Source organism: Chroicocephalus ridibundus, chromosome 4 (assembly GCF_963924245.1).
Source record: "Chroicocephalus ridibundus chromosome 4, bChrRid1.1, whole genome shotgun sequence".
NCBI lineage: Eukaryota > Metazoa > Chordata > Aves > Charadriiformes > Laridae > Chroicocephalus > Chroicocephalus ridibundus.
In genome coordinates, this window is record NC_086287.1 from 3,862,806 (window position 1) to 3,876,349 (window position 13,544).

A 13,544-nucleotide genomic window follows, 5' to 3' on the forward strand; every position below is an offset into this window, starting at 1 on the left:
TACTCTTCATTAATGCTCTAGGAATATTTTTGTTCGCAAAAAAAGCCTAGCAAGACAGAGAACCTCTCCTGAGAGGCTTTAGGGACTTGTATTGGCCCAGCGGAAGACGTTTTGGTACAGTTTTCTCAAACTTGATTCATTAGTCTAACGGGAGTGCCCCTTCAATCGGCCTCAATTAGCTTCCCTAAGCCACACTCCTCTATCTAATTATTAAAGACATTTCTAGTCTTAATGATGTCTTGTGCGCTGGCATACACCAAGTATCCCATGTATGCTAGGGGCAAAGACACCTGGAATTTAAACACAATGTGCAGTAACTCTGTTTTTTACTTATTTCTTAGTCTTGGGTCATTGCCTGCTATAACAACCTTCTGTTTCAAAGTAGGGTTTTTTTATAAGTGAAACAAATGGATATTTTTACCATACCTCTTTCTGTTTGTGTTCTTTTCTCAGTGATTTCTCCAAAACTTTAGCTTCATATTCTGCTCTTGGATGATCCTGTGAAATAAGTCATATTCGATAAAAAGCAAAATTATTTATTTTCTACACCAGCTACATACAAACTGTTTGCAGGTCGATTTCCTGATTGTTTCCAAGTTTTCTAACTGAATTCTAATTCTCTCTGTATGTCGTTTATGTCAACTGATAGTCGACCGTATTTAAAAAAGGTGTTAAATCTTGTATCATTCACGGTTCTACAGCAGCAACCGCAGAATGATTTGCACTCGCTGTCAGACAGCCGCATGCAACGCCGCGTAGATTAAATTTATGTGTGTAAGAATATACAGCACAACCTGCAGATTGCATGGTTTGTACCGAGTGACATTATGCTTGGGTTTTAACTACCTTTTTTTTTTCCCCCCCGATAAAAATTAGATTTCGCATGTCATTAACTGTCATTTCAGCAATCCTCAGCTCACGAGGGAAACAGTTATCTGCCGTTGGTACGCAAAATGCTGGCTCTGGGATCCCAGAAAATTGTCATTTGGGGTCCTCCCCTAATCCTGTCTTGGACAGCATCCACCGGTGACCCGTGTGCATTGGAGGAGAAGGGGTAGGAAACCTCAGGAGTAAGAGACAGCCAAGAGATTCAGAAAGATTCACGGATTCAGAATTCAGGATAATTGCGCATTCACCAAAGATTCAGAATTTACAGTTATGCATCGGATGGGAAACAGAACGGAGCGGAAAAAAGTCTGAATAAGTGGAGAGGGGGAGGGTGTAAAGGCAAAGCAATCAGTGGAGGAGATCTAAAGAAAATCTGATGCTTGAAAAAGAAGAGGTGGAGATCAAAAGATGGCATTCATCAGTAGACATGTAATAAAAAAGGTAAAGCGATTTAAAAAAAAAAAAAAATGTTTTCCAAACCTTGACTGCCTCCTTCAGGAAACCAGAAAAAAAACACGAAAAACAAGAAAAAACAAAAAAACAAAAAAACAAAAATTTGATTACTGAACTGTTGCAGACCATATCGGATTTATATTTTAAAAATTACATGAAACAAACATAGGTACAGTGGATGGCTAGACACTACCAGAGAAAATCAGTCTACTCACGTTCTACAACATTTATTAACGTTACTGTAAGTATTGTATGAAGTAGGGGTCCCGAAAAACACCAGAAGATGAGAGACCCTGGGGTTTAGTACATCACTTGAAACCCTGACTCTCCCACAGGACACCAGCTTAAGTTTCACCCACATCAGAAACGGGAGGGGCGTAAATTCTTTGCTAAACTCAGGACTGTATTATCTAGCGTCGACTATACAAAACAAAGAACAAACTCTACTGTATTAACAGCTGCTGTTTTAGCTGTGTAGGGCTCTGAACTCGGACATGAAGGGGAACGACATCGGAAAGATACAGTTAATCCTTTCTACTTTCATGTATGCTAACAGCAAGTTACCAAAAATAAAAGAGCAGTATAGCATCCAGGAAAGAAATCCCTGTATTCTCTCCCAGTAGAATAGGTATGATCTAGCAACCAGCATGGCACGGGGGCTGCTGGCACAGTGCACCTAAAGGTATTACGGAGGAGATAAACATATTAAGAGGAGGTAATTCAAGCAGAATTGGGGGTGAGGGGAACAATAACTGTGCCAGGCTCATCAAGCCGCGTAGTGTTATACCCAGGGCCGGTGAGGTTTTTGTTCCATGTGGGCAATATTTGTTGCCTATCTATTCAGAACATCTAGAGATGGGACAAGGGCGGTCACGCTTCTTTTAGTAATAACAACAGGAAAAAAACCCAAGCCAGCCGGCCAGCAAACAAAGCTCGCTCAGATCCCGCGGCGGGGTTTTCGCAGCACGGCTCGCCACATGCGACGGGGAAGTGGAAGGGACCCACACGCCGCCTCCGAGGGCACGGCTGGGACTGCGTTATGGGCTAGGAAGGTGTCTTCCTTTTTTGCAAAGCGACAAAGTTAAAAACAAAAAGGTAGGAAAACAGCTTCCCAGCTGGCTGAGGAACTTTCCCTCCTTCCCTTCTAAAGCTTCATTGATTTTTAAGACCATTTTTTCCATACAGATTCGGCCCTTTTCCCCTTTACGGCATTTAGCACATTCAGTATAAACCTGGCTAGGGATATTTATTTTTTTTTTTAGCAAATGAAAAAAAAAAAATAAAATACACCTCCACATTTATGTCCCTCCCAATGCCCCAAGCCCACATGTCTGGCAATACTTTCTTAAGTATTTTCCAAGTCAGGGCTTGATTCTGCATGGTTAAAAGTTAACAGGACTTTTTCAGTGTATTTTTACAGTGCTATAACTTTATCAACTTCAATACATTCGTTTCTGATTCACAGCCGCGGGGGATGAACGAGGTCCTCGGCTGTTAGCACCCTGACATCAGCCCAGGAGGAAGGTCTGAGCTGTATATTCCATGCCTACGCTGCTAGGTGTGACCCGACTACACATTTGTAAAAAAAAATGATAGATTTTGTGGCTATACAATTACGTTTCTATGGCAACAAGACATACTACTCATACCCTTGCTATAAAAACCTCAAATAGTTCATGTACAGAGATTTTCCTTTCTTCTAAATGGCGGACCCGCCCCAAGAGCAGTTCCCCGTGGGGCAAGGTCTATCGGCTTGGGGCAAGGAGCTATCGGTAACGCCACGGTGGAAGCCAAAGAGTCAGAACTGAAGGAACAAACCTCCTCCTCTTCAAACCCAGTCAGGTCCCACCTGTAGTTGAGACGCATCTGTTTTCTCTTCCAGTGTTCCATAAAGGTGGCAGCTGAAACAACAGTTTAATAATTATTTCGACATTTTATCCCCAACAAAATCACATCAGCCTCTGGGATTTGTCTTAGGTAGGGCTCCACGTCGCCGGCTGTACCTCTGCGGGTTCTCACCTCCACAAGGGCTCAGCAGGTACAACATCATGGCATATATCGGGCCAGGTTAACTTCATTTTTATTACTCTCTTATTCAACCGTAACATCTATCTGGGAAATACTGATGTGCTAAGAAGCCACGTTTTTTATCTAGGTACTTTTTTTATCTTTGTTTTTTGTAACAAAGGGCATTTGTTACATCCACAGCTTCATGTAGAGAGATGCCTACAACTTTTTACGGGGTCTGAGGAAGTCAGACACCCAAACTTCTTCAAATATTTGTATTTGTGACTAATAATATTGTTGGTCTTCACCTGCAAATAATTCCCCCCGCCGAGTCCAAATAAACCCGTGTTTTATCTCTACAAAATATGAATGGCTTAACGAGCCTTGTACTGTTGGTATAACTATTCCTTCAAAGATATCCAGATAAAGCTTTTTTATATTTTTATAATGACATCCATCTCGTGGTCACAATAGTATGGTTAGCTCTAATCATCATATCCAAACCCAAACACTCGTGCCAGTCTGAAGGCTGCAGGTGGGCAGGCTGTTAAAGGAGAAACCTTTAAGGCTATTTTCTTTTTGAGGGAGAAGAGTTACAGAAAAGAACCCTAGTTAAAGCAATTCTTGAGTCCCGATGAATGATCCCGGTCTATATCAGTCTATCTGCCTCTGAGACCGAGCAAGTTCTCAGAGGACATATTTAGATGCTGGGAATACACCAGTGCTGTATAATAAATAAGTGGTTATGAAAGAGGCGAGTCTACCAAGAAATGGTGCTCCCAGGGGAGCTTCCCGCAGTGAGTATTAACAGATGTGCTCGGAAACATTCACATCCAGAAAAACCAGAGGCAGGGAGAGGGTAAGAGAGTTGAATAGAGAGGAAAGGACACCCTCATGACTGCAACCAGACCAGGGCTGTGACATTCATTCGCCTTCCAAGAGAAACCCTCACGTGCAAAACTTACAGCAGAGCCCCTTTTACAAGCCATAGGCTTCCTGTAAATCGGGGTGGCCACAGCAGTACCCTAAGAGGGTCTGTGTCACGGTCCTGGAATTGCTTCCCCTCTCCCTGCCGCCGCCAGTTCTCGCGCCGGCGGCTGCAGCTTCCAGGTGCAGCCAGAAATAGGGAAAATGAACGAGATGTCGTTTCTCAGCGCCACTGGGAATCCTTCCGTGGCACTGACTTACAACAATGCAATGAGAAAAGACTGTGTCTGAAACACAGCCAGCTCGTTTGAAAATCCCTCGGTGAACGTGCCAGGTAGCGATGCACCGCCGCTTTGCCAAGCGTACCTGCATTTTCATATTTCATCCGGGCCCATAAGCTTAAGTAGAGCTTAAAAACTCCAAAAAGGTTACTGTCCGGATGATCTTATCTGGATTCTCTGACGTTTTTAATGCCATTTGATACCAAGCAGCACTGGGCCATGGTCCAGTTTAACGCTGAACTTCTGACTCAGTTGGAGCTATAGCTGGTTTAACGCTTGTGTGAGTGGAGTTCTCCAGGGTGTTACACCACCACCACCACCACACAGAGGAAGCCTGGCCAAGGGGTTGCTCACAGTAACACCCCTGAACTTGGGCTAGTTTTCTCGCTGTGCTAAAGATGCCCTGGGTCGCCTGAGCTTGGGTCTCTTCCTCAACTCTTCAACTGTACAAGAACCTAATAAGGTGCTCACAAATGGTACTGGAGAGACTACGTGTGTGCCTACATCTGGAGACGGCCAATTTTTGTTGATGCTCTTTCCTTAAAAAGATAAAGTGCTTGTTTCAGTTTAAGAAATAGTTTTGACAAAGCCTGTAGAAATGAAATTTTCAGTAACACAAATTCAAAACAATGTGGAAAAAGCTCTGATTTTCCCCAACTCAAAAAGACCTTTTTGAAACAACATTTATATTATATGGTATCGTGCCACAATAAAATTTTACGTTGACCCCGAAGAACTTGAGGAATTTCACATCCCACTCCAAAACTATCTCAGATATTAAGCCTGATTTTGTACAGGGCACAGAAACTGGCTTCTGCCGATCTGCCTTGCTTTGCCCAAGAAGGTAAAAAAAATGGATGGAGGGACCCATAGTTGTTTGCTAAGGAGAGGGAGGCAAACAGCGTTACTTTGCACCACAGAGTTTTATGTGCCGAGATCCACGTGGGGTTCACAATAATGGTACATGAGGGAGAACGAAACCGATACTTGACTCTCCACATGAGAGAATCAGGCTATTTAAAGTCTCTGACACGGCATCCTGCGCCGGGGTGTATCACGTTTCTCCCTGTGTGCTACACGGCAAGATGACCTGTAAGGCACTGATCCCTCCTCTCTGCTGGTGGAGTTTAACCTCCCCACACTTCCCAGCTTTCCTTCCGAACCTGCAGCGCTCCCGACTCCCCACTGTTCCCCAAATCTGTCTGCAGGACCTTCTCCTTTTCCTTACAGTACTTGATAATGAGCTCTTAGCATTGCAACTAAAACAGAGTCATCTCAAACGGGGACCCTGGTCAAAAAGGCACTGCTCTAAATTGAATTATGTTGAATTGCACCAAAACCAGTTCAGACTAATGGTAATGTAAAAATGGTTCCCTACTGACTAGAACAAATAAAAAAATCAGGCTATGGTTTTAGGATGAAATATAATCCAAACCAGTTTATTTGCTAACTTGCAACAAGGCGTACAGGGGAGGCAAACATCATCTGCTGCTGCTCTCAGTGACGCTGGACGTATGTGGCTAACAAACTTCACAGTTGGGGGGAATAAAGCACATTTCTCTATTCTCTGCAGCCCTTTTGTATAGGGCTCCCAGTTATGAACATGGGGTTTGAACCCATTGATCTTAACAAGCCCTCCTGGCCCGCAGCGAGGACGACGCGAGGCTCCTCTCCTCCAGCGCCCATGGTGCTGGGGTGTCCGAGCAAGGAGGTCCCCATCCCTCCTCCAGAAGGGAGGAGAAAAGCTCTTTATAACCATTCCTGAAGACACTCCCAACAAGATGTCATGAGCGGGTTAATATTTTTAACCAAGTTCTACAGACGTGCCAAGAAAGGTTAAGGGACGTGCTCAAAGTACAAGAGCAGCCAGCATCAGAAAAAATATCTGTAACGTCCCTTCTCCCGCTTCATGGTCTACATGCATGATGTCTGCTGCCTGAGAAACTTAATTGCATCTCGCAGCACGCTCAGGAATCAATCTCGGTTTGTCCTGAGACGCTAAAGGCCATTACACTTCCCTGCGGAGCCCTCCCCTCAACCCCAGAGTACATTAATATATTTCTTCTGTAATGTTCTAAAGTGGAAGCTGGCTCTGCAAATAGATATTTTTTTTTTTTTTGGCAAGCTGTGCAATCCCGTTAATGAAATTTTGACATACCATGCAGCAGTTTTATGACAGATGCTTAACAATTTCATTTGATATTCATCTTGAGCAACTTCTTGAATTTTAGCCTTCAGTCCAGAATATAAATTTGGGAGTGACAGTTTCATGGGAAATTAAAAAAAAACAAAGAGAAGTTCTTTATGTAATTAACTGCCTGAGTATAAATACGCTGCTTTATCTCTTCTGTTTCTTCCTGTTGTCTTTTAAATAATTAAAAACTTAACATGAAAGCATGTATCTTCTTACCCCAGAGAGCCATGAAGACCGAGAAGAAGACAGTTGCAGGGTTATCAAACAGATGACTTGCGCGAGCAGTCGCACAAGCGGAGCTCATCTTCCAGTAGCTGCACGTTCTGTCACATAAGGGACACATGGTGATATTGTTTCTCTGGTCGCACATTTCCATACTGCAACCAAATAACAAGATATGGAAAAAACATGGTCAGTACGGCTCCACCTTTCGTGCTCTGATGATCTTTTCTCCTCTGCACAGCATCTCTTTGTGGTCTGTAGGACCATCAGATACCACCTTCACAGTGCTTCCCAGCTCCGGGCCACTGAGCAGCTCTGTCCATGACCTCCACCATTGTGGGGGCTGTTGTCTCCCTCCATCCCCAGCCCTACTTCTATTCCAGGGAATAAGAAAGAGCATTACGAAAGCCATAACACTCTACGCTTTTTACTACAGGATCTTAAAGTTAAAGAAAAAAAAATAAAATTAAAAATCATTCTTGTTTTGAAATACCAACTACAGCAATAGATAAGGTACAAGGGAAGTGCTGAGTATCAAGAGAATGGAGTTCAACAAATTTAACTTCTCTGCACTCCATCTGCGAAATAGCAACAGCGACATTCCCTTTGACTTCCTTCAACTGTTGGAAGCAGTACAAAGCACTCCTAATGAACAAAGAAAAATATATCTATTTTTTGATACCCATTATCTGCTTTGTGACTCAGTGCTCATGCTGCTCCCACAAACGATGTAATTTTCATCTACAGCTGATGATGCATGCAGGGTAAATAATGCAAAATCATAGGGCTTTAAAATATTATAATACAAAAATTATTAAAAAAATTAAAAATAGTAGGACATCAAGATTTTGATAATCTGGCCACAATTGCTTATTTTAGCCATGAATATTCTCCATTCATCTTAATGTCACACAATGCCTCCCTCAGCATTTCATGACGGGAAGCACTAAACCCCATCATTAGCAGTTATTTTGTTGGTTTGTTTTAACGTAACGATCTGAGTTAGGAAAAAACCCCCGAAACCAAACACCTGAGCAACCGGCCAAGAATTATTTTTAGTACATGAATGCAAACTCCACAAGAAAAATTAACAATAAACGCTAACTATTTAAAAACACGCTGCGGTTTTGCTGCCCCCTCTCAGCCCTTGGTAGCGCTCCACCGCTTACTGGGAGCAGACGTCGGTGGGACAGCAAGCTCCCCGTTCCTCAGTTTCAGATGTGCTCGCCCTAGATATTAGCGACAAACCATTTCTAGAGAAAGGTAACTTTGAGTTTCCAGTGGCCTCCAATAATATAATCTACTATTTTTTATTTATTTTACCTTGGTATATTCTCATCCACAGTTGCACAGCCATATAGGAAAACGATAATCCCTACAATTGAAGCTGGAATAAGCATTTGTGTATAAACTCCCAGCCAGGCAAAATATAGTCCAATCTTCTCTCCAAAGTATTTTCTGAAATACATTAAAAAAAGAAATGAGAGAGAGAAACGTTTCCTATTTCTTAAAATATTACAGGGCTAAAATTATGAATCGCAGCTGGATTAAGCATGGAGAAAGTAAGATCTGATGACCTGTGGGAATTTTTTTCTTCTCAGAGGACTCTCTTTCTCATGATGTTTGGAGTTAATCCAGAGATACAGGCACCATGCAAAAAAGTCAGTCCAACTAGTCTTTTTTTCCCCTGTGTCTCTCCTGTGTAAATTGGTATCTGTGAACAAATCCTCTTAAAGAAGCACCTCATTTTCTTCAGGGACTCTCAGCTCTCACCACGAGCAAACAAAATTCACTAAAAATATGTTCCCTGCAACCTTTCACACTAGGTGGGATACATAAGCGTGTTTCTAAAAACCCCAGAAAACTCCTTTTCCCCCAGTGATCTTCCCAATCTCCAAAGTCTCACGGGGTGGCACCAAGGGCAGCATCTACACAGGGACACCGGCATGAGCACCACAGCATCACAAGATGGTCCGGGTTGGAAGGGACCTTGAAGATCATTCAGTTCCAAGCCCCTGCCCTGGGCAGGGACACCCCCCACCAGCCCAGGTTGCTCCAAGCCCCGGCCAACCTGCCCTTGAACCCCTCCAGGGATGGGGCAGCCACAGCTTCTCTGGGCAACCTGGGCCAGGGGCTCACCACCCTCACAGCAAAGAACTTATTCCTGATATCTAACATAAATCTCCCCTCTTTCAGTGTAAAACCCTTCCCCCTCATCCCATGGCTCCCCTCCGTGATCCAGAGTCTCTCTTCAGCTTTCCTCGAGCCCCTTTAGGGACTGGAAGGTGCTCTAAGGTCTCCCTGGAGCCTTCTCTTCTCCAGGCTGAACCCCCCCAACTCTCTCCTCGCTGTGCACAGCTTCAGTGTGGAAATGCAATGTTAAGGGCTGAACTCTCACCTCACCAAGTCAATTGGCTGATATTTGTAGAAGACTCCGTAGCTCGCCCACTCCTCACACAGGAGCTGTAAAACAGAAAGGCAAGGCAAAAGCTGAAGCGTCGCCTACACGAGCGTTTTCCCCTTTGGTCCCAGCAAAGTGCAGAGCTCACGCGGTGGATCTGGTCTCACCGCTTTGTGGTTCCAACCCATCATCTGCCAGCACACGCAGCCTGCATTATGTATTAAAAACAAATTTGATGATTTGGCATGCTATAATACAGTGAAGAATTCTAGTACATTAAAAGGCTCTTCAGCAACAGAACTGATGGATAACTGTAGCAGGGATGGGGAGAGTAGTCCTCATTTTATGATCCATAGGAGGTATCCAGCAGAATGGATGTGAAAGATGAATACACTTTGAATTACAAGACAGAAAAAAGTAGAATAAACGGATTTGTTTCACTATACTAATACTTGGGATCCATCAGGAGGAGCAGTTGCACAGGTGCCTTGAAGGCTGCGTTTAAGAGTTTTTCAGCTTTAAACTAAAAGGACACGATGATTTCCACTTATCCTTTTGGTTAGGACAGGGGCCAAGGAAAACAATGATCCCCATTAGTGATTTATAAAATTGAATCCCTCACAAAAATAGGTTCCTCTGAGACCTTCAACTTATCCTTTACTTCGTAAAATATATAAATAGTGCTTCTCAGACCTGATTCTTTTTCTTAATTTGGTTCAGCTAACAGAGTGAACAAGAAATCAGGGTGCGTACAAAAAACTACTAGAGAAGACGAACTGCACTCGCTGGCCACCCAGCCATCGCCTCCTCCCTGGGACAAGGGGAAGAGAAGCTTTGCATCTGCTTGTCAAGTCAGGTCTCCCTTCTCTGCCTCCCTCCCTGCTTCAACCCAGTGTCACGAACTCGGTAGCAAGATGTTCCTGGACCAACTACTGATATTTCAAGGAGATGTTTTGATGGTTGCTCCTGCTTTCATTCATTCATCTGGCAACAACATAATCCTGTGCCTCAAATGTAAAAACATGAACTGATTATCACCGAGATACTTCTTTTCATCAAACATTGGGTAAAAAAAGAGGGAAAAAAAAGGCAGAAAATGTCAGGGCTCGGTTACACAAACCTCCATCAGTGGGTGAAGGCTGCTCAACCAGCTCCGCCGTGGAAGAAACTGCAATGGGGAACCGAGTCCTAAAGCAGTTATCGTCGCAGGGAGGGCAACATTATTAATCTTGCTCATAGAAAAACAGACCAAACAGGATGTTATTGCTTAAATCTGTAGGCTGTTTTATCATGAGAAACTCGACACGTGTCAGCCTCCTACATCTCTCCAGCGAAAGGCAGCAAAGCAGGGAAGGGCAGCCCCGCTGCTGCCCGTACCCATTCCTGCCGCGGTGTTACCACAGAGAAGTCCTGCAGCGAACAGCCTTCCTAGGGCAGGTTTGCAATTCTCCTGCCAAATCACCGACACAAACTTTCCAAGCTGAACTGCCGTACTTCTCACGTAACAGTTCGAGTCATTCAAAAAAAAATACAACTTCTTCACTCTTACAGAAATACGACATCGAAAACCTAAGTGGACGGTAGATCTTCCCCTCTGCAACCCCAAATCATTAATCTTTGTTGGTTTCCTTACAATAGTAAGAGCAGAAACGGAAACCTAAAGGCAGTGCTTTATTAAACGTTCTTGCAAATTTTATTTTTATTCTGCTTTAGGGTTTCTTGCAACCACGTTTCTAAAAGTTTAAGGCCAGCTGCCTGTGTTTGGGAAACGATTAACAACTCAGGACACCTCCACGTCCACGTGCACTAAGACCCTTCCTTTTGTTATTTTTTACTTCATTTTTACAAGCTAAGTTTGTGCTGGAAGTTTGATTCCTTTTTAGTGATTTAAAGCGGTCAGGCATATCAGGAAAATACTAAGTAAGGAGATTCTGCATCACTGCCACGTTTCAGTTTTGTACAGCACTTCAAACCAGATTTGCAGTTAAAGCACAAATGAATTATCTCATTTATCCTGCCATTTATCAGCCTGGTATTCAAAGCACAGCTTCAAAGACATGACTAGAAGAGATCAGCGCACTAGTCCTAAATATTTACTTCATTTCTATGCCTCAAATCTCTAATTTTGTTGTTAAAAAAGGCACGAGCCTGGCCTAGCGCTGGATTAGATTAAAGACAGCTTCAAGAAACCAGAAGAGAGATGCCAAAACACACCAGAAGATTATTTGAGGGAACTGGAAGTCAAAAGCCAAGGTAAACATTTCCAAACACACAGTGAACTTGTGAAATGAGGGAATTTGTGAGGTTTGAAAAGTTAGTAATAAAGATGATAATGCAGACGCTTTGAGGAAACATGGACTTTCATCCTATTTTTGGTTGAGCAATGTGTTGCTTAACAATGAAGCGACAGGTATGTGGTATTTTTAACATGAGTCAATAGAGGGGGAGAAATAACAGTCGCTGTCTTTTGATGAGCCATTTGCACCTTAAGGCCCAGCAGACCTTTATCTGTGGGTACCTATTTTCATGTGATCGACCTGGGAGTGCTTTACACCTGCTTCTTCTACAACCTGAGCCCATGCAGGTCCACAGTGTCTCTTTGGAGACGGGCCCATGAAACAAACTGGAAAGGCAAAGTTTCAAGTCTGAAAGCCCAACATATGCGCTCGCATTTAGTAGCTTCTCCTGAGAGAACTGGTCATAACCTCTCTGCTTCAGTTGTTGTCTGACGCGTGGAGAAGCAGCCCATCTTCTGTCGAGAAGTGTGATGGGGAGTAGGTAGTAATTGCGCTCCCAATTTAAAAAAAATCAACATTTCTCCACAGGGTGAAAAATTTGCTTTTTCTTATGAGAAGTATTTCCTTAGAATAACTCGTACCTGCTTTACTACAATGAACAAATGCCTTTCCCTATACAGGCAATACAAACGCAATTTAAACCACGGACTTTTGTGAGAAGTGATGCAAAGGCACCAGCATACATCCACAGGACAGTTTCTGGCTGAAGAGCGCACATTAAAGCTTTGCTGAGAATGTCTCATTTTTGATAAACATTCAATCTTTATCTTTCCCAATAACTTCTAGGCTTGTATTTTCAGCCACCTCTCTCCTCCCTCCCCAGTTCTGCTCCTCACACTCCAGATGAGCAGCGGTTGCAGTGCTGAGACCGGAGCTCGCCCTCGAGCGAAGCAGGGTTTATGTCAGATGCGGGTACCACAATACGACTGAGCATCTTTTCATCAGAGCTGGCCTGAAATTACACCATCTGAACTTTAGGCGGATTATACGTGAATGCTGTCAACGCTCTTACCAACACGGCCAGAAATGTATGGTTATCAAGCTTGGCAATTTAAACATATCCATACTGAATTTGGGCAAATTTAAGCACTGGAAAGTACTTCTGTACTTCCACTGCTTGGCATTTAGTGCCTTTTTGTGGTGTTTTCTGTGAAAGCTTGGCAAACGCCCAGATTCCAACAGGGGACTCATCAAGCTGGGACTCTTCCGAATATGTTAAACCCCCTTTATATCAACTTACTTTTCTGTCATTAGGTTCAACGTTTTCACCTTCATAGTCACCCTTTAAAAAAAGAAGAAAATGTGCGTCATTCAGTGAGTCGCGCCCAGAGCTGCTATGCATCTTGCATACCCATGTATCCCACTCACTTAATGCATCAAAACCAGAAAAAGCAATCTGTAAAATAATGCTGTATTTTAGGAGTTCATTTGTCATAGCACACTTTGTCTTCTGTCGTCAGGCACATTAAGAAAGAGTAATAATGTCTGTCACTGGGGAAGAAGGAATGAATAAGTGATAAAGGTGGCCTAAAAATGTCAAGGGAAAGGATGCGGTATTGCCATGGTATTTGGGGTTCAGCTCAGTCCACTTGAAAGAGAAGAGACCAGCTGAGAGAGCTGATCCCTATCCAGACTCTCCAAACACTCAGGGCTGATTAGATTTGAGGTTTTAATTTGGAGCTATTTTTAAATACGATAAAGGAGTAAACTAAGACAATAAATAACTCATACACAAGACTATCAGTAGCTTTCTAAAGACGTGAGACAAGTACATGCAGAGAAGTTTATTTAACCTTTCTGAATTTCTAAGCGACATTGCTGTAATTTAAGAGTGCCTGACATTTATGATAAACATCGGGCAGATAAAGAGGCTG

General features: G+C 43.2%; 1 protein-coding gene across 9 annotated transcripts in view; it reads right to left on the reverse strand.

The window, feature by feature from the left end:
* ANO1 (anoctamin 1) overlaps positions 1-13,544 on the reverse strand; it is an 83,807-nt gene that overhangs the window by 18,959 nt on the left and 51,304 nt on the right. For 5 of the 9 annotated variants that reach the window (XM_063333049.1, XM_063333047.1, XM_063333045.1 and 2 more), the window contains 7 exons: positions 12,911-12,952; positions 9,371-9,435; positions 8,296-8,430; positions 6,967-7,127; positions 3,160-3,242; positions 1,369-1,380; positions 427-498 (listed from right to left, as the gene is read on the reverse strand). In XM_063333049.1, the coding sequence (XP_063189119.1) occupies positions 427-498; positions 1,369-1,380; positions 3,160-3,242; positions 6,967-7,127; positions 8,296-8,430; positions 9,371-9,435; positions 12,911-12,952 (570 nt within the window). The remainder of the gene's footprint in view (positions 1-426; positions 499-1,368; positions 1,381-3,159; positions 3,243-6,966; positions 7,128-8,295; positions 8,431-9,370; positions 9,436-12,910; positions 12,953-13,544) is intronic. The other 4 variants (XM_063333048.1, XM_063333046.1, XM_063333044.1 and 1 more) reach the window with 1 other exon arrangement.